Consider the following 20,170-nt stretch of genomic DNA (forward strand, 5'->3'; position numbering starts at 1 on the left):
CTGCTTTCCCTTTATTTTTTTTTTAAGATTTTATTTATTTTTTAGAGAGAGGGGAAGGGAGGGAGAAAGGGAGAGAAACATCAATGTGTGGTCGTCTTGTGCGCCCCTGCTGGGGACCTGGCCCGCAATTCAGGCATGTGCCCTGACTGGGAATTAAACTGGCGACCCTTTGGTTCACAGGCCAGCACTCAACCCACTGAGCCAGACCAGGCAGGGCTCACTTTATTCTCTTATTTATACATTCTCCTGCTCCCAGACTTGGAGGCAGACCATGATGTACGTTCAGCAGTCCTGCTCCGAGCTTTTACCATGTTCTTTCAGTTTCCCTTTCCCCATACCCCACCCTCATCCACCCCAACTCAGGTTCCCTACCCAGTTGTTCTGGGGGTAAGAGAACACAGCAGAGATAGAAGACTGAGCTGACTTGCCCCAACCCCCTGCCCTCAACCATAAGAGAGCAGGCCTGGATAGAAAGAACAGAGGTTCCAGTGAGAGACGGCAGACTTGTTCCAAGGCACAGGGGCCACCTCAACGTGGCCACTGGTTTGGTCAGATTTGAGTAGTGTGCTGGCCTGGAGCTGGGGGCTGCAGTGCCTCCAACTGACTGAGGAGGACAGGAACGTGAGGGCGCTGCTGCAGGTCCACAGTCATCATTGAGGCCAGCAGCTGCCGCAATGCTGAAGAATGCCTGTTGGGGGAGGAGCGCGGGGTGACCGAAGGGCACCCGTCCGCCATGCCGAGGCTCCAGTAATGTCGAGGAGAGTCTGAAGTGCTTGGTGCCCTTCTAGTGCTCACCTGGGGCTCTGTGGGATGTTGAGTTGGTTCTGCACAGCCAGGGCCACACTGTCACCCTTCTGGAACACCATATCATAAGGGCCTTCTCCAAACATCATAGCATATAAGACACAGCCTAGAGACTGAGCATAACTTGGTTACTCCATGAAGGGGATCGATGGAAGTTATAACTCTCCTCTTAATTTTGTAGTGAAAGGAGACTACATGAGCTAAAAGGAGTATGCTGACTTCAGCCACTTGACCCCTCCAGGGCCCAGAGAAACTGCCAGTTAGCTGGAAGCCTCTGCACCCTTTGTTTAGCCACTGTCCTCAGCCCCAGCACCTAGTTGTACCACCCCTGTTCAAAGGGCAGGGTTATACCACTTCCTGAGCAATTAAGTACAATGTCAGTGACAGTTGCCAGGAAGGAAGTTGAGGGGGATGGGGACATACATGTTTCCTGGGGCCCCATGCCCTGGAAACCAAAGACCTCCTCCTGTACTCCATAGTAGGTACAGAGCAGTGCTCCTCCCCACCCAGATTCCCAGCTGCATGCTCCTCACCCAGACATCAGTCCGCTCATCGATGACACAGTGACTCTGCACAGTGAACAGCTCTGGGGCCCGGTAGGAAATGGTGCACCGCTGGGCTGCCCAGTCCTGGAACAGTGACCCCAGAGCTCAAAAGTCAGGCACAGGTTATGGTCATGTGAACAAAATGGGGAATGCACCAGAAGAGGTCAGAGATGGGGAACAGGTGGACAAAGGAACCTGGAGACTCTTACCTGCAGAGCCAGAGCCTGGCGGGAGCCCTCCACATGGATCTGTGCTTGATTCATGGAACCCAAGTCCATTAAAACCGGCTGCCCCTCATCTCCAAGCAAGACATTAGTAGGCTTCAGGTCCCTGTCAGGAAGTGGAAATGACCCATGAACATCCCTGGACAGGGAGACTAGAGTCCCAGGGGGGACAAAAAATCATGGGGCTGTTCCTTGAGAGGTGAGCAGAGACTTCTCATTTCTCTTGATGAAGCTCTTCCTTTCTGCCCCAGAGAACATACAGGGCCCTCCCACTGACCTGTGGGCATAACCCTGGGCATGAATGGCCTCAAGACCTCTGCAGATACCCAGCAGCAGCCGAAGGATTTGCTCTTCAGTCAGGAAGTTGCCTCGGTCTTTCAGCCTCTCTATCTCATCCCACAGCGTACCTCTCTGCAACACAAGTACACCCGCAGTTGTTTTTCAAGGCTCTGCTCCCGGAGCCTGGTCCCTTCCCCATGTCAAAAGCCCATCAACCTTCTCACCACACACACCACACACCCTACAGTCCCATTTGGATTCCTCTAAATTCCAAATCTGAAGTGGTCAAACCCAGGACATAGCCTCTGCTTCCTCACATACTTGACTGCTCACATAGCTCTTGGTCGGTGGCTCTGTTGCAACCCCTCCACAGCCAGGAGACTTTCTGACCTTGAAGAAGGGTAGCAGCAGCCAGGCCTCATGTTTACTGCCCCGCTCCCTCAGACAATAAGCCACGAGGTGAAGGATGTTTGGGTGTTGGAAGAGGCGATGCATGTCTGCTTCTCGTTGGGCCTCCTCCCGGTCCTGCTGCTCGTGACACACGATTCGCTTCAGGGCGTAGAAGTGTCCGTCATGTAACCCCTCCACTAGGTCCACATAGCTGAACCCACTGTGGGCCAAAGGGGTCAGTGAAGGACCATGGTCATCTCCCACACTGCTCGGACCCAGAGGAATTCCCTGGAAAGAACAGGGGGTGTCTTTCCCATTTAATAGAAACCCTCCCAAGATGTAACTCTAAGAGAAGCCTGAAGATTATTGCACTTTGAGCTCCAGAGCTGGGACAAAGTAATCTTTGAGGCCCTGTGATTATAACCCAGTGCTCTGCACATAACAGATGCTCATAAACATCAACAAATAGCTAACATTTATTAAGTGCTGTGAACCGGGCACTGGTGAGATGTTTTATACGCATTATCTCATTTAATCCTCACAGCCCCATCAATTACGCAAGATAGTAATTATCTCCCTTAAGCAAATGAAGAAACCAGGGCCTATCAAGGTCATAAAAGGTGGAGGCCTGGTTCCAGAATCTACTTTCTTGACTAGCATGTCACTAAGGCTCTGCAAGGTGGGTTAAAGGATAAGTGACAGAATAAAACCTTTTGCCACTATCAGGTACAGATGGCTGTCCTTCAATCACCATAATCCTGGGGACTAGTGATTTCCAAACACTCACCCCTCCCCCAGTTTCTGGATGAAGAGGTAGCGCTTATTGTCAATGATGACAGTTCCCGGAGAGCAGATACACAGCGCGTGGCCCATAATGTCTCAGTCATCCTCCTCAAGGGCGGTCTGAGGCTGCCAGTAGGTTCGTCCAGATTGAGTGCGCTATCCCAGGCGATGCACTGGGGCCCCGCCAGATCATGCTGAAAGGGAAGGATCGCGTGGGTCGGGCACAATCTAGACGGCCCCTGAAGTACTAATGTGGAGAGATCAGGCCCAGGTATCGGAATCTATAGAAAACCGGCCCTGCCGATACCATCTCCAAGGAGGATGGGATCAGGTGCCTTAAAGCCTCAGGCCACGCAGCAACTACCAGACCGCTTCCTCCACCACCAGCCCACCTTCGGGCGGCCCTGGCTCCCCTGCCCGTCGGGTCGCGAAGGCAAGGGTATAGCGTAGTTCTCAGGGTGTGGGAGGCTCGGACCTAACGCTTACAGAGCCCATCTGCGAGTACAACCCAGGTAAGCCAGCCCAGCTCCCCCACTGACCTGGCTTGAACAGGAGAAAAGCGTCAAGGACCGGAAGCAGTGATGTGTCATCATTCCGCGCCTGCTGAACAGCCCGCGGTATCCTAGCAACCGCCGGGCATCCGGGCGATGTGGGGGCGCAGAGCTGACCAGTGGACGGGTTAGGTCTGCAGGAGGACGGGTTCGAGGACCCAAGTGAAGGTTCTACACCTTCAGTAGGGGTCAGGACGCAAGCACCTAGGCCAAGGGGGAGCAAAGCCGGGCACGGCCCGAGGCCCCCAGGACCTCCATTCCCAATGCCGGAGGTAGGAGGCGTCATACCTCCGGCGCGCTGGGTAGACCAAGAGTGGGTGGGGGCTATCTGGATTCCTGGAGCTCTGATCTGTACAACCCTGGGGGCTCCGGCCTATATCCACTACCCTAGTCTCACTGATTAAGAGCTGAGGCTCTTGAACCAGACGAGGCTCTAAATCTGGTCGTTTAATAAAGCCTACTAGATGTGTGACCTCGAACAAGTCATTTAACCTCACTTTTCCTATTTATAAAATAGACTAGTACCTAAGGTTAAGTGCATGAACCATGAGGCCAGACTGCCTAGTTCAAATTCCAACTCTACTAAACTAGTTATGTGACCTTGGACAGGCTACTTAATGTTGCTGTCCCTCAATTTCCTCATCAGTAAAAAGCAAATGATAATTATCTACCTTATGGAGTTGTTTGAAGACTAAATGATATGTGAAGTGCCTGATGCATAGCCCTCAATAAGTGCCAGGCAGAATTATTATTGTTATTATTATTATTACTTTTATTATTACCCTGGTCCTCACATCCCACCCCTGGGACTGTGAAGGCAGGTGTAATGGAAATTCACAAATTCCTAAGCCTTGGCGCCAAGCTGCTGTCCTTGACATCTTTTTGTCCAGACGGGCAGGGGTACATTGGAAATCAGTGCACATCCAAAGAAGATGGAATATCCTGGGTGGTGGTTGAAATAGGGCTCTCCAGGAAAAAAGATCCATTTTGTAACCCGCCTCCCCATGGCCTCCCTTACACAGGACTGGGATGATCTTCCTACAGTTTCCCTTGGTCCTGACCCTGTCTTAGCCCCCTGGCTCTGACATCGTCTAGATTTGGGTCCACACATCTGCCAGGTGTGGGCTCAGTGCTAGAGGCTGAGGATTCAAGATGGACAAGACACCCTCAACCTTTAGGGAGCTTAGTCTAGTAGAGCACTGCTTAATCTTTTTTAAAATTTTTATTTATTTATCTTTAGAGGGGAAGGGAAGGAGAGAGGGAGAGAAATATCAATGTATGGCTGCCTCTTGTGGGTCCCCTGCTGGGAACTGGCCTGCAACCCAGGCATGTGCCCTGACTGGGAATCGAACCGTGATCCCTTGCTTCACAGGCCCACACTCAATCCACTGAGCTACACCAGCCAGGGCTGCTTCTTAATCTTGAACGTGCTTATGATCACCTGGAATCTGGTTAAAATACAAATTCTGGTTCTATCAGTCTGAGGTAGGACCTGAGACTCTGCAGTTCTAACAAGCTCCCAGGTGACGCTGATAAAACTGGTTCAAGATGTAGAGGATTTTACAAACTAGTAGAGTAACCGGAGACTAAATCAGGATAGCTAACTGCTTGGCAACTTGAGGTGGTCTCCGCCCCTTCTTGCTCGCCGAGGTTTCCTCCCAGGAATCCGCCACGTGACAGTTGGACCGCCGTCTAAGCGCCATGGCTCCCAAAAAGCCGCTCTGTTTTCCCTCCTTGCTGCTGCTGCCCCTGACGCTACTGCTGCTCCAGGTAAGATGAGAGGACTGAAACAGTTTGCGGTGAGGCATAGGAGAGAGAGCGAAAAATAACAAAACACTGAGCAGAGCAGCGGCCGGCACCCCAACACCCGCCCGCCCCCCCCCCCCCCACCGGTCGCACTCCGCTTCTTCCAGAGCTCTACTGTGCACGATCTCTCCCTTTGCAGGCAGACAGTCGGTCGTTCGTAGTGGATTGGGATCATGATAGATTCCTCCTGGACGGGGTTCCGTTCAGCTACGTGTCTGGCAGCCTTCACTACTTTCGGGTACCTCGGGTGCTTTGGGCAGACCGGCTTTTCAAAATGAGAATGAGTGGCCTCAACGCCATACAGTTGTAAGAAGGGCTCAGGAGAGGGGTGGGATTTACTCTTCCTACCACCCCCTTCAAAAGGGGGATTTCGACAGGAACACTGGCTGGGTATGATGAGGGGTAGAGTTCCAGGACTTCCAGGCAAAGGGTGGGGAAGGGTGGGCCAGGACCTCCTTCCCACAGCTTTTTCCTGGAGATTTCCTGCAAGGCCAGGAGCCCTTATGCCTCCTGGGCATCTCCCCATGCCCGCCCTGGGCCCTGTTAACCTCTTCCTTTTTCAGTTATGTGCCCTGGAACTACCATGAGCCAGAGCCTGGGGTCTATAACTTTAATGGCAGCCGGGATCTCCTGGCATTTCTGAATGAGGCATCTTTAGCGAACCTGTTGGTCATACTGAGACCAGGACCTTACATCTGTGCGGAGTGGGAGATGGTAAGTTAGTCGGGGAAGGGATAGAACCAAAGCCACCCAGATGGGGTCCCTGGGCTACTGCCTTCTGCCCATCCTCTAGGGCCACTTTCAGTACAGTATTTAACTTCTCAGACAACGAAACCCACAAGCTGCTTCATCGTCTTTATGTTTGTCTCAGGGGGGTCTCCCAGCCTGGTTGCTTCGTAAACCTAACATTCGCCTGAGAACCTCAGATCCAGGTAAGTGGAGACAGAAAAATTTAACACATAACCATGGCTGGTGTGGCTCACTGGATTGAGCACCCACCCACCTGTGAGCTGAAAGAAAGAAAGGTTGCTGGTTCCATTCCCAGTGGGGCACATGCCTGGGTTGCAGTTAGTCCAGGTCCCCACTTGGGGGCGTGTGAGAGACAACAGATTGATGTATGTCTTGCATTGATGTTTCCCTTTCTTCCCTCCCTTCCCCTCTCTCTAAAAATAAATAATTCAAAAAAATTTTTAACACAGAAAAAAAGCAAACAGCAATGACAAATGGGTCACTTGGGTGCCCCAAACAGAAGAGACTGTCCTCAAACTGGAGATCATATTGCGCCCTTCATGCCCAACAGAATGCTAGAAACTGGGGAACCAGACAGACCCAGCCACTGTGCAGCGGGTTCTAGTATAGTGGAAGAAACAGATTTTTAAAGAAACCCAAACCTGTAATATTGCAAGTTATAAAAATACCACACAAGAAAATAGACAAGGAGTTGAGCTAGTGAATAATACAGAGGGCCTCTTTTAGGTAGAGAGGTCAGGAGATACTTTTCTGAAAAGATGACATTCTGTTGACCAGAGACAAGGAAAAGCTCTGGTCATATGAAGAGTGGGGAGAACAACCAGATAGAGGGGACAGGATGTTCTGAGGCCCAGAGATGGGGAAGAACAGGCATGGTTGAGGCCAGTGTGGCTGGAGCATGGTGGGTAAGGGAGAGAGTGGTGTGATGTGAAAGCGGAGATAGATGGTGATTGTTGATGCTGTTGTAAGGAGTTTGCATTTTATTCTCAGCATAGTGGAAAGTTATTGAAAGAGTTTAACCAGAGATGTGACGTAATTGGATTTGTTTTCACATGAGCTCAGCCTGGATGTGGAGGGTGGATTGAGGGCAGGGGAGTAAGAGCGATGGTGAAGAAACCAGTTGGGAGACTGTGCCTGTAGTTGAGGAGGCAGTAGCTCCCACACTATGATGGTGGTGGTGGCGGCAGCAGAGGAAATGGGGAGAAGAGAGCAGAACTGGGATGTAGATTGGAGATAACATCACCAGGACTGCCTGATAGATTTTAAAGGGAAGGGTGGGGGTGGGGAGAGTGTTAGTAGGGTCTGGAGAGAAAGGAACGCAGTTTCTGGCCAGTCAAGATGGTGGTGCTATTTACTGACAGGGAGGAGATAGGACAAAGAGCAGCAAAGGGACAACTTTTGGGGGGAGAAAATAGTTCAATTTTTATCATTTCTAACTCAAGTAGGGTTATTAAAATAAGTAATAGGATATGTGAGTGCGGAGCTTAGGCAGAGGTCTGCATTACATTTTGGAATAAGTGCCAGCTAAAGATGGCACTTAAATTTATGGGTGCTGAGCCATCACCTGGGGAGAGTTTAGAGAAGGAAAAGATGAACTCAGGATTAAACTCTGAGGTGCCTAATATTTTAAGAAGTTTGGATTTCAGGTACAAATAGGAAGTCATTAGAGCAAGGCATTAATTTTATCTTTAGAAAGATTGCTCGAGTACCACTTTATATCTGCTGAGGACTCTCCAGGGGCTGTTCTGCTTTACAGGGCACTGGAGAGCTTTTCCCAAAGGCATTTTCTTAAGGCATTTCCCAAACTCAATTGACTATGAAATATACTTTAAAAGAGAAAGTACCGATGGGACACCAACATGCAATCTATTTTTCTCAAGAAAACCAGTGACCTTTTTATTGTTAACTCCATGGTGATTTCTCAGGCCTCATCCTCCTCAGCCAGTCAGCAGCACTCAGCACAGCCAGTCACTCTCCCTTGAAATACATTTTTCTCTCAGCTTCCACGATACCACAGTTCTCCTCTTTGCCTCTCTCCCTACCGTCTTTCTGGCCACTACTCAGTCTTTGATAAATGCTTGTTTCAGGACTCAGCATTTCGATGCTTCTCTTTTCTATGTTCATTCCCTGGATGATCTTGTCCATTGCATGCCTTTAAATTCCATCTGATAGCTCATGAGTCTGAAATATGTTATCTTCAGGATCTTCCTTTGGCCTCCAAATACATATATCCAACTGCCCTGCTTGACTTCTGCATTCGGAGATCTAAAACTTGCAATGATAATAACTAAACTCTTGTTATTGCCTTCCAACTCAGTAATTTCAACAATCGCCCCGTCTCGGTTAATGGCAAATCTGTTTTCCAACTCATCAGTTGGAAACTGATTCTTATCGAATTCCAACTTGAATTCTTATTCAAGAATTATACTTATGGTATAATTCTTCATGCCTTTCTTTCTCTCACAGCGCACATTTAATCCATCAGAAAATTCTGTCAGCTTTACCCTCAAAATATATTGAATTCTACTACTTCTCACCATCTCCACTGCCGCCGCTGTGGTTCAAACCACCTCTCTCAGCTGGATTATTTTAATAGCTTCCTAAATGGTTTCCGTTCTTTGCCCTTCCCCCATGTCTATTCTCAATATAGCAACCAGCATGATCCTGTTAAAATATGTTTAACTGTATATCAGATCATGTCATTCCTCTGCTTAAACCTCTCCAACAGGTTCTCATCTCATTCAGAATACGAACCGTAGATTCCTTCAGATGGTCAATGAGGTCCTACCCAGGTGGCCTAGTCACCTGCCTGACACCTGCTCTTCTCATGGTTCACACTGGTCTCACTGCTGTTCTTCGCACCCACTGGGGCTTCGGCAGATCACCTTCGCCGGGAGCCTTCCCTGGGCCACCCTTTAAAATTTGAGCTCCCCCACTGCACCATTTTACATCTTCCTTCTCTGCTTTACTTTTTCTCCTTGGCATTAGCCTACTGTATATTTTACCTCTTAATTTATTATCTGCTCCCCTCACTGGAAAGGAAATCCCACAAAGGCAGAGATTTTTGTCTATTTTGTTCTATTCAGTGTCCCTAACCCCTAGAACAGTGCTTGGTGCTTAGTCACCACCCATAAATATTTGTTGAATGAAATTTAATGTATGCTTGGATTAAAGAAGGCAATGAAACCTGGGTCTCCTTTATACAGAACACACAAAATATAAAGGAATTAAATATTTTTTTATTTTATTTATTTTATTTTTAGGCAGAGGGGAGGGAGGAAGAGAGGGAGAGAAACATCAATATGTGGTTGCCTCTTGCCCACCCCACACCAGGGACCTGGCCCACAACCCAGACATGTGCCCTGACTGGGAATCAAACCTGTGACCCTGTGGTTTGCAGGCCAGTGATCAATCTACTGAGCTACACCAGCCAGGGCTAAATCTTTTAAGAATACAAAAATATCCTCCAAAATATCTTTCATCAAGTCTGCCTTCGAGAATCTGCTGTCTGCAGGCACTGTCCTCAGTGACAGGGACCAAGCAAATGAACCCCACAAAGCTCCTGCTCACTAGCGGGGGAGCAACAGGACACAGTGATAGGAATACATGCTTAACTGCACTTGGTTATATGCTTGAAAGAGAAGTATGGGGTGACAGGAGAGCGTGTCACGGGGATCTCCCCTAATCTGGGATACCTAAGGCTTCCTTGAGGAAGTGAAATAGAAGTTAAGACCTGAAGACTGAATTGGAGTTGGCTAGGTAAAGGAGGATGAGGAGAAGGTGTCAGGCAAAGGTAATAACACTCAGGAAGACTATGAGGAGGAATCAACAAAAATCGCAATAGCAGTTGAGAATTTAAGGCATGATAGCTAATTCAATGATCATTCAGTTGATGACTTAGGTTCCTTGGACTGTCAGGTTACATTGAGGTGCAGGTCAGACATCTTACACTTCTATGAATTCCTGCGCTACTTCATAGCAATCTCAAGTGTACACTGATCACAGTAGCTCCATGCCGATGTGTTTAACATTTTTCTTACAGTTAAAAAATGAATGTACAAGAAACACTGCTTTAAGTTTGTCTGTGCTCAAACCTTTCTAGTCGCGCAGATATATAAGAGCTTAGGGTTGAGAGCTGCTTCTCACAAGAGTCACTGCTCCCCACGTTCAGCTGTGGACAAGTGGGGCGCAGACTTCGGCCGGAGTTCAGGCAGCCCTGAATGAAGCTGCTGGCGTCAGTGCTGGGGTGGGCATTGTGGAGGTACTGGTGCCCTAATGAGCAGAGCACCACTCCTTCCTTTAGACTTCCTTGCTGCAGTGGACTCCTGGTTCAAGGTCTTGCTGCCCAAGATATATCCATGGCTCTACCACAATGGGGGCAACATCATTAGCATTCAGGTACAAGTAGAGAGTTGACCGGGCAAGGGGAAGGAGGTGCCAGGGTGCCGAACCTTCTCCACCTCATGGCTGAGCTCCACTCTTCCTTTCTCCTGGCAGGTGGAGAATGAATACGGTAGCTATAGGGCCTGTGACTTCAGCTACATGAGGCACCTGGCTGGGCTCTTGCGTGCACTGCTGGGGGAGAAGATCTTGCTCTTCACCACAGATGGGCCTGAAGGACTCAGATGTGGCTCTCTGAAGGGACTCTATACCACTGTAGATTTTGGCCCAGGTCTCCTGAGCAAGGGCTAGGAGTGGAGTCTGGGGAAGGGGCACCTCTTCCGAGATGTCTTTTTCACCTGTGCCTCCTTTCTGCAGCTGAAAACATGACCCAAATGTTTGCCCTGCAGAGGGTGTATGAACCCCACGGGCCATTGGTGAGAAACGAGAAGGGAGGGCAGTTAAGGCGAGAGTCGGGGTTTGGAATGGGTTGAATACAGTTACCCATCTTGCTCATGGCTCCTTTCACTTCCCACTAGGTGAACTCTGAGTACTACACCGGCTGGCTGGATTACTGGGGCCAGAATCACTCCACACGGTCGGTTAGAGCGGTAACCGAAGGACTAGAGAACATGCTGAAGTTGGGAGCCAGTGTGAACATGTAACTGCAGGCACTGGGTCAACATGAATCTGGAACTGGGTGCTGGGGATGAGAGTTAAGATTCCATGGCTCAGCTTGCGCCTTTCCCTCCACCTTCCCCCACTTCAGGTACATGTTTCATGGAGGTACCAACTTTGGATACTGGAATGGTGAGTCCAAATGGTGTGAGGGGTGGAAAGCAGGGCCATAGCAAGGAATTCGAGTCTGAAGGCTGGGTGGATTAGGATATCTAGAAGAAAGCTGGATATGGCCACAGCTGCCCCCTCTGATGGCAACAGGTGCCGATGAGAAGGGACGCTTCCTTCCGATTACTACCAGCTATGACTATGATGCGCCAATATCTGAAGCAGGGGATGCCACACCTAAGCTTTTTGCTCTTCGAAATGTCATCAGCCAGGTGCCCTACCACTTCATTAAGCCCTAAAGGCTTTTATTAATTTGGGGGAAGAGAGCGCCTAAATTGTTCATAAAGGGTTCCCAGGAATCGCTTGTGGTCGTCTGGGCCACAGAGCCCTGTCAGCACCCCACAGAAGCATTTCTCACTTGCCCAAATGGGACTCCCTGGGAAGGTACACACCAGTATGTGCAAAATTACAGGATCTTTATGACCCCTGAAGCCCTTCCCTGCACCCCAGGTTAAGAACCTGTGCTAGGGTCTTGAAATAGGAGTTCTATGGTTTTTCTATGGCTCCTGAGAGAATTTGGGCTCAGTTTCAGGAAATTCCCTTGGGACCTTTACCTCCCCCCAGCCCTAAGATGATGCTCGGACCTTTGACCCTGTACCTGGTAAGCTCCTCCCCATCTCTTGATTCTATCCTGTTATTCTCTAAGTAGCCCTTTATCTTGTCTGCTCCCTATTCTGAAACCTTCCTTTTATTCTGATACTGCCCCCTTACTCTAGTTTTTTTTTGCCATCCCCTTATTCTAATAGGATGGATATTTGCTGGATTTTCTGCACCTCCTGTGCCCCCAAGGGCCCATCCATGCAATGTTGCCAATGACCTTCGAGGCTGTCAAGCAGGTAAGGTGTAATTCCACATCTGGTAGGTAAGGCAACCTTCCTCAACAGCTATAGCCAAAGGTTCCCTGAGTTCCATGTCTTCCCCACGATACCATTTTCATTGCAGTTTATCTTAAGTACTCATCTCCCATACCCAGGACCTTGGCTTCATGTTGTACCGGACCTATCTAAGCCACACTGTTTTTGAGCCAGCACAGTTCTGGGTGCCGAACAGTGGAGTCCATGACCGTGCCTACGTGATGGTGGATGGGGTACGCACCTAATTCCAGGCTACCTGTGAGGCCCACTTTCCTCCTCCCAAGCACCTTTAAGCCTGAAGTTCCCATCTACCTTTTCCCACTGCCTGCCCACATTTGCAGGGGGTCCAGGGATAAGCTGAGACAAAGAGTTGACTGAGGGTGAGGTTCCAGAATGGATTGGTAATCGACAGATGGGCCACATTCTCTTTGCCCTCCAAATAGTGTCCTAATGTGGCTTCCAATTTGGTGGCTGGGAGCCAGATGCTGGCCCTTCCCCTCATAGATCCTCTTATCTACAGGTGTTTCAGGGTGTTCTGGAACGAAACACTAAACACAAACTATTTTTGACGGGGAAGATGGGGGCCAAGCTGGATGTCTTGCTGGAGAACATGGGGAGGCTCAGTTTTGGGTCTAACCACAGTGACTTCAAGGTGAGCTAGCTTTGCCCATCCCTTCTCCCTTATATCCTTATGACCACACTTCCCTGGAGAGGGGCCTGATGGAAGATAAAAGCAAGAGCCACATCCTTAGCAAAGTGTAGTGTCTTGTGGGGTTGTGGACATGGCTACTAGTTATATCTCAGGGCTTGACTAGGGAACCTTTCGCCTTAGAGGTTACTGATTGCTGAATTTTCATTTGCCTTCTTCACAGGGCCTATTAGAGCCACCAGTTCTGGGGCAAACGATCCTTACCCAGTGGCTGATGTTCCCTCTGAAAATTGATAAGCTTGTAAAGTGGTGGTTTCCCCTCCAATTGCCAAAAAGTTTGCATCCTCAAACTCCCTCTGGCCCCACCTTCTACTCTACAACATTTCCAGTTTTAGACTCAGGCGGAGACACATTTCTCTTCCTACCTGGATGGACCAAGGTATTGCCAATGGCGGTGGTGGGGTTCGGGGTGGGGGGTGGTAAGCCAGGGAACTCATGGAAGGGGTATCAGAAATCATTCCTCTGATTACAAACCCAAAAGGGGATGATTCTACCACCTGGAGAACTGCCCGTTTATTTCCTTCTCTCCTCTTTCCCCGCAGGGCCAAGTCTGGATCAATGGGTTTAACTTGGGTCGGTACTGGACAAAGAGGGGGCCACAACAGACCCTCTACGTGCCAAGACCCCTGCTGTTTCCTGGGGGAGCACTCAATAAAATCACATTGCTGGAGCTAGAAAATGTGCCTCCCCAACCCCAAATCCAGTTCCTGGATAGTCCTATCCTCAATAGCACCTTGCATAAGACATATATCTATTCCCTCTCAGATGATACACAAAGTGCCCCTGAACCAATGGAGTTAAGTGGGCACTGAAAGAAAGGTTAACCCCTGGACCTGGGACATGGAGCAGGCAGGATTCCTTGGCACTGGCCACAGTGACCACAAAGAATCAAAGCCACAACAACTGGACAAGTACAGTTCCCTTTCCAAAAACTTTATTGTAATTAAAGTTCCAGAGACTACCAGCTCCACACACCTCTGTGGCCGTCTTTGCCCTGGTTCCTGAGTGTCTCTCACCCTAATCTTCCAAATACTCTGGTTTCTCGGGGAAGAGGAAACCTAGGACCAGTGTGACTGTGCCCTCTCAGGGTCTAGAGCTGACCCCAGGTGGAGCCGTGAGAGGTCAGGAAGAGGGCTTCCTGGCCTGGCAGCGATGATCCTGCAGGCAGCGTGTGGAGCAGAAGGAGAAGTCGAGGTAGTGAAAGGGAATGAGGCCTTGGAGGGATGTCCCACAGCTGCAGCAGCGTCTGAACAGAGGAAGAAAAACGGATGGACAGGTACCCCAGGAAGTTTCCAATCCAAGTTCTCCCTGTCCCTCTTGCCATTTGTTTTCACTCCAAAGGTTCAAAGAACTTCTGAAACCCCCTCAACAACCTCTCTACGTAGGCACTCATTCAACTTGCCCCAACATTATGCCATCTGTCCCGCCTCTCGACATACTGGGCATTGGCGATTGCAGAGTCAGAGATCTGGGGGGCAAGGGCTCCCAACTGGGCAGCTAGTCGGCGCTCAGCAGCCAGAGCTCTCTAAGGGGAAGAGAAGTCGTGTTAAGGACAAGCCTCCAAGGGTGGACAGCGTACCCTACAAGTGACAGCTGCACATTGGAAAGGGGTTACACCTCCAAGGAAGTCTCACTGTGGAAGAGAGAACCTCCAGCCGCACCTTCTCTCTGTCGCTGAGAGAGGCAAATCGCTGCTGCTCTTCTTGTTCCCGCTTCTCCTGCTCTCGCTGCTTTCGCTGCTGCTCCTCCCGTTGTCGCCGGGCTACCTTCTGCTCCCTTTTCCGCATAGCCTGCCGTGCCTCCATTTCTGGTGTCAGTGGCCCTGGCACCTGGAGGGTTTCCGAGACAATATGAGGTAAGGCCTATACAAACTACCCTTCGTAAAACAGTAAGAAAGTAGAAAAGATTCAGCCAGGATGATCTGTGGTGCCTTCCCACTCTGCTGCTTCTTCCTTCCCAGCTGACCTGAGCCTTGCTGTAATCATAAGCATCTGGATTCTTCTCCATAAACCTTCGGAACTCATTCCGTGTTGATTTGTCAGCTGCAACGGTATATGGTGGCCGGGTCCTGGAGTCCCTAGGTGTGAAAACACCCAAAACGGGTTCATCTTGCCTCGTGCTTCTCCATACACCCCATAACAAGACCAAGGAGAATACCGTCAAGTAGCCAATGCCAACATTAGCCCTCAGATCATCCTCTCTATATGAAGGGCTCAGCGTGGGGACCCATACTTACTGAACGGTGGGGTCAGCACCTGCCTCCAGCAGCAGGCGAACCACTGAACCTCTCCCAGCTGCGGCTGCTGCATGCAGGAGGGTGAAGCCACTGGAACCCAAGGGGGCATTGAGAAGAGACAGCACTTCAGGGTCTATGGGGCTGGCAGCTAGCCAGATTTGCAGCATCCTAACATCTCCAGCTCGGCAAGCAGTGAGAAGCATGTCCCAGAGCTCTGAATGACCAGTGACCTTGGCCTCATCTGGGGAAGGCTCCAAAGGGGCTGCATGTGCCCTGGCTGGCTGTGAGAAGACCTCTTCTTGAGGTTGCTGGGGGAGAGTCATATGTGCCCCAGTCTCCAGGTCTCGGGTTTTCTCCCTCTTACTCCTTTTTCTCCTCCTTCGCTTGGGCAATATTTCACACTCACGGAGATCCAGGGTCCCAATTGTCGACTCTACTAGCTCCAACTCTACCTGGAAGCCATCTTCTCCCTCTGACCCCGAACCTAGGGAAAAACTTGACATGTCACATCCACCTGAAGAAAAAGCAGAGGGTGGAAGGGTAGGGGCTGCCCCAGATACATAAGAATGTACATAAAGAGATAATATAGATCACCTTGAAATAAAATTATTTGTATTGTCAGCCAAGATAAAGTAGTACATCAAGAGCTAAATCCATTAGTGTCACATGAAATGAGGGTCTCAGCCCAAATGAGGGCAAATCCAGAAGGAGCTAGGCAGCGACAAAAGTCCCCGGACTCGCCCATGAGCAGCCTTAGGATGGTGCACACAGAGGAAAGCACAGGAGCAATGACAGCTATGCAGGCCAAGAGTACAGCCAGGGAAGCAGTCCTTGGCATCCAATAAGGCCTACAACCCAAGAGCTAGAAAATCAACTTCATGTTAAGACTTTTCTGTGTACTAGTAATATATCGAGGAACGAAAGGAGTAACAGGAGATTTGGGAAGGTTACTAAACGTGTCTCAGTAACATGTCTCACTGTTCTACCCTATACCCCATACTATAATCAGACCCGTGTGAATGTTGGGTAAGGCTCATGTGTGAACAGGAAAGTGAGAGCAAGGGATTTGCTATTGTATTTCCAGGACAGACACCCAGATAGAGACTTGAGAGTTGACAGATGGTGTTCAAACCCTGTTGGGGAGAGTCTTCGTTCTGGCCTAGTGCCTCATTTTCATCACTGGGGACCTTGTGTTCTTCCTTGATAGCCTTTTTCCTCTCTCTCATTGTCTTCCAGTGTGTCTGAGGTGAGTCCAACCTGAGTGTCTCCCGGGGGTCTTCTCCTGCCATAAAACAAAAGATGTTGCTCCAGTTTAGCTGAGGAGAAGCCAGCCCAGGTCTTTCTCAATGAAGATGTGATTGGGCTGCAGTCCAAGAGCTAGGAAGTCATCTGGATGCAGAAATGAGAGCCTGAAGTTTGGGTTAGAAGGTATAGGAAGGTCTAGGGAGTCTGAGGGTCAGGATCAAAGGCTCACCGTGGATGTGCAAGGTGGTCAGCTTATGGAGCACACGCTGTAGTTCTTTGAAGGTGGGTCTGCGGGTAGCGAGGGGGATATCCCAAAGCCGGGGATCCCCCCGTTGCAGGGGTGCCCCTTGGCCTCCGAAGAACAAGGACCGGCCGGAGCGGGGGGCACGCAGCAATATTGTTCCAGCCTCCCCCAGCGCCTTAGCCCAGCCTGGCTCTGCCAGCAGGTCACGAACATCCTAGAGAACAGAGTAACTCAGTCTTGTATTTTTTTTCACTGACTATTTTTAAATCTCCAACCAAAAAATGGCCCCATGTACAGGAAGTAAAAGGTAGAAATTAACACAGAAAGAAGGAGGAAAGGACCAAGATTCCTGGGGATCCATCCTATTCTACTTTTGTCTACCCAGAAATAACAAAGACTGGGAGTTAACAAGGTTCAACCTTTTTATTGTAACGTTTAATGAATTGAAAACGTGCATTAGTGGACCACCAGATCTTAGATGTCTAACTTACCTTATATAGTGTGGCTTCATTGTAGCGCCTCAGGTTGGCTCCAGCAGAGCGACAAGCCCCACCCCGGGCGTCACGAAGTCCTTGCGCTGTGCCGCGTTTGGCCCGAACTGTGTAGCGGTGAAAGGTCTTGTGTGCCACCACTTCTCTTCTGCAGACAACACGGCTCGGTATTGGAAACCTGGTACTCCTAGCTGAACAGCATCCACTCCGTCCATAACCTCACCCAGCACCCTCTCACCCTTGGTAAATGGCACCGGCAAAGTGCCCAGCCGCAGCCATGAGTACCACGCAGTGTCTAGGACCTCCACTCTGCAGGTTCTGTAGCAGCAGTTCTGGCTCTTCCGGGGGCACCTGACAACAGGGGAGCAGGACAAACATCTGTTACATTAATTGGCAGTAAAAAACCAAGTGCCAGTGCTGTTTCAAAAGCAACATCTCGTTTAATACAACCACCCTGCAGCTTGTCTCCACTTTACAAATAAGGAGGCTCATAGATATAGTCAAGATCAAGTGGTGGAACCATAATCTAAACCCACTTGGTCTGTTTCCAAACTTGATTCCATTACACTTAACTCTTCTAAGATTCAGGCCACTCAATCCAAGACTGTGATGTCAAGCACAACACTCACACTCAACAGGAAGGAGGGGAAGTGAGAAATGGACTGAGCTAATCTAGGCTAAGTGTACCAAAGGCTGGAATTAACCATACAACCTATGCTGTCACTTGCCTGGTGAGGGCCTAGGACACAGCGATAGGCGTAAAGAAACTGGCCCTGGGCATTTTGGAAAAGAACCCGATGGGAGCGGAAGCCTCGGGATCGGTTAGATTTCTCAAACTCAGGCTTTTCCTCATGTAGTATCTGCAAGTCCTCCTCACTGGCTGAGTCTGAGTCTTCTGATCCTGAGATGCTGGAAAGATCTCCTGAGACATAAGACATCCAAGTTTGGTACTCTAACTTTCAACTTTCCACAAGTTCCTAAACAAGGGTCTTCCACCCCCATGTCCTACTCCCACAGAGGGCTCCCGCCAGCTGTCACCTGCAGAACTCTGCTTTTCAAAGTCCAGGGCAGACAGAAGAGGCTTGTTCTTGAGACGCTGCTTTAGGTTAAACCGATGCCAGTCAAGTTTATAATGTTCCCTCTGGTAGGAATCAATGAAAGAAGCAGAATATGGAAATATGCCCCAGCCTAGCCTTTTATGCTACTCAAGACCCATAACAGAATGCCAGGAAGTATGACCAGGTAACACCAATTGCCTTATTCAAAACATGGACCTTTAGGCCCGGCCAGGTGGCTCAGTTGGTTGGAACGTTGTTCTATTGTGAGTTCGATCCCTGATCAGGGGACCTACCTAGGCTGAGAGTTCCATACCAGGCTGAGGCATATACAGGAGGCAACCACTCGATGTTTCTCTCTCTCTCCCTTCCTCTCCCTCTAAAATCAACAAACCTATCCTCGGGGTGAGGACCTTTTGAAAAAATGGATCTTTATTCATTAAAGACATATCAAATACCTACCTCTCCTCACACACCATTTTACTTGTTTCTACCCTTTAGTTCTGTACCTGGCAGCTTTTACCTGTTCCTGGTGGTTCTGGAAGATCTGGTCACAGGTTGAGCAAAGTAACTTCCCTGAAATATCCAGAGGACCCTGGAGTGGTTTTCTTTCTGGGCTTGGTCTCTCCTTTGCACCTAAATAAGCGAAGGATAATTACAGGTGGAAAGGGAGCCCAAATCCATAGTACCTGGAATTATACTGTCTAATATATAAAGCAAAGGAGGATACAAAATAAAAAGATGGCATATCCTTGCCGTCAAGGAATTTACAGTCTAGTAATCATGACAAATGGCACAATAATCACTTTATACAATAGATGTACTTCTGAAAAAATATGTGCAGCATGACTGTAAGTCAAGCATTGTATTTAAGTTAACCAAAGAGATTTAGATAATCTTGCAGAAAATAAATTTTGGTAAGGTTATTTTTTAATTGGGCAAAAATCACTTCCCCCAATGCCAATTTTTCAGCTTACATTTCCGATTACAGTGTGGTTTGTTTTTTAAAAAGGTTAAAAAACCATAGCCAGAGACAAACTGAAATTGTACAAAATCAAGTATGTTGTTTTGTTGTTTCATATTCAGCATGAAGGAATGATTTGATTGGAATCCAGGTAAACTTGATTATATCTAGGAATTTTGGAAAAATACCTAGGAATTTGGAAGTGTTTTTGCAGGCAGTGGTGTTAATAAGATAAAACATAAGCAATGGCAAGAGACTTCTTTGGTGATAATTCAGAGGTCTGTGCTAAAAACAACGTAGAGACTGAGTGAATTTAATATAAAATTTTATTCCGTGGAAAGAGATATCAACAAGAGCTCCTAAACCAGGAATACCAAACAATGTATTCTCTGGAGGAGCAAAATAAGCTGCAAAGAGCCATGTTCCTCGTGGGTCCACCCCAAATCTTCCCGGATACCTGGACAGGAAGTCCGCAGAGCCTGGGCCAGAGTCTCCCCCGGAGCGTGTCTCACCAGGCTCAGGCCCCGAAGGACCGGAGCATCCACGTTGAGATCAAACAGGGAGATCGACATAGGAGCCTGGGCTGCAGCTGGAGCCGGCGACATGGCTGAGCAGAAGAATGGAAAAAACAGACCTCCCCCCGCCCCCCAGCGGTCTGCACTGCGCTGCGAGACACCTAAGCCCTCACCCAGGTATCAAGAGATACGTAACCTCAGCCCGCTTTCTCAAACCCCCAGCCTCGGACCACTCAAGAGAGACATGAGGGATCAGCCAGCTTTCAAATCGAGTTCAACGGAGATAAAATCACTGAGGTTCCTAATCGACCGCTCTCCGCTAACCATGCGATGAGTTCCAGCAAAGACTATTTCGCGTATACTCCTCCCAGCCCTCAGAGGTTGCAACACAGGTCCCCGGCAGCCGAGCGCTACCGCAGAAGCCCCAGTTCCAAGCCCGGATTTCTGCAACACCAGAGCAATCTTGTCACTACGGAGCAGCGCAGAGGACAAATGGTAT

General features: G+C 49.2%; 3 protein-coding genes across 11 annotated transcripts; 1 reads left to right on the forward strand and 2 right to left on the reverse strand.

Moving 5' to 3' along the window:
• Window position 1: 1 nt before the first annotated feature.
• STK16 (serine/threonine kinase 16) lies at window positions 2-3,601 on the reverse strand. 4 transcript variants are annotated; one of them, XM_037155471.2, is made up of 8 exons: window positions 3,565-3,601; window positions 3,030-3,219; window positions 2,243-2,462; window positions 1,851-1,984; window positions 1,559-1,679; window positions 1,338-1,433; window positions 796-854; window positions 2-688 (listed from the first exon to the last, which is right to left on the reverse strand). In XM_037155471.2, exons 2-8 carry the CDS (start codon window positions 3,113-3,115, stop codon window positions 550-552), a joined length of 855 nt encoding a protein of 284 aa, XP_037011366.2. In that variant the 5' UTR covers window positions 3,116-3,219; window positions 3,565-3,601; the 3' UTR covers window positions 2-549. The 4 variants fall into 4 exon arrangements, with proteins under 4 accessions (XP_037011366.2, XP_037011364.2, XP_053524283.1 ...); XM_037155469.2 differs by having other exon boundaries at window positions 796-917; XM_053668308.1 differs by lacking the exon at window positions 3,565-3,601 and adding an exon at window positions 3,501-3,525 and having other exon boundaries at window positions 796-917.
• On the forward strand, window positions 3,266-13,748 carry GLB1L (galactosidase beta 1 like). Of its 5 annotated transcripts, none has more exons than XM_053668209.1 (17): window positions 3,266-3,537; window positions 5,239-5,346; window positions 5,522-5,688; window positions 5,946-6,096; window positions 6,254-6,314; window positions 10,436-10,530; window positions 10,630-10,804; window positions 10,891-10,949; window positions 11,052-11,173; window positions 11,282-11,322; window positions 11,452-11,570; window positions 11,885-11,959; window positions 12,105-12,194; window positions 12,332-12,445; window positions 12,733-12,864; window positions 13,085-13,300; window positions 13,464-13,748. In XM_053668209.1, exons 2-17 carry the CDS (start codon window positions 5,278-5,280, stop codon window positions 13,731-13,733), a joined length of 1,956 nt encoding a protein of 651 aa, XP_053524184.1. In that variant the 5' UTR covers window positions 3,266-3,537; window positions 5,239-5,277; the 3' UTR covers window positions 13,734-13,748. The 5 variants fall into 5 exon arrangements, with proteins under 5 accessions (XP_053524184.1, XP_037011359.2, XP_037011360.2 ...); XM_037155464.2 differs by lacking the exon at window positions 3,266-3,537 and adding an exon at window positions 3,661-3,848 and having other exon boundaries at window positions 5,227-5,346; XM_037155465.2 differs by lacking the exon at window positions 3,266-3,537 and adding an exon at window positions 3,661-3,848.
• A 90-nt stretch (window positions 13,749-13,838) lies between these two features.
• Window positions 13,839-20,155, reverse strand: ANKZF1 (ankyrin repeat and zinc finger peptidyl tRNA hydrolase 1). Of its 2 annotated transcripts, none has more exons than XM_037155463.2 (13): window positions 19,614-20,155; window positions 18,716-18,828; window positions 18,176-18,278; window positions 17,866-18,059; window positions 17,376-17,488; window positions 17,138-17,285; window positions 16,632-16,860; window positions 16,290-16,439; window positions 15,158-15,641; window positions 14,887-14,998; window positions 14,583-14,750; window positions 14,361-14,446; window positions 13,839-14,167 (listed from the first exon to the last, which is right to left on the reverse strand). In XM_037155463.2, the coding sequence occupies exons 1-13, from the start codon at window positions 19,759-19,761 to the stop codon at window positions 14,044-14,046; spliced, it is 2,172 nt and encodes a 723-aa protein (XP_037011358.2). In that variant the 5' UTR covers window positions 19,762-20,155; the 3' UTR covers window positions 13,839-14,043. The 2 variants fall into 2 exon arrangements, with proteins under 2 accessions (XP_037011358.2, XP_053524058.1); XM_053668083.1 differs by having other exon boundaries at window positions 14,324-14,446.
• Between the last annotated feature and the right edge of the window lie 15 nt (window positions 20,156-20,170).

Source organism: Artibeus jamaicensis, unplaced genomic scaffold, assembly GCF_021234435.1.
Source record: "Artibeus jamaicensis isolate MK-2021 breed Jamaican fruit bat unplaced genomic scaffold, CSHL_Jam_final contig_1015, whole genome shotgun sequence".
In the NCBI taxonomy this organism is placed as follows: domain Eukaryota; kingdom Metazoa; phylum Chordata; class Mammalia; order Chiroptera; family Phyllostomidae; genus Artibeus; species Artibeus jamaicensis.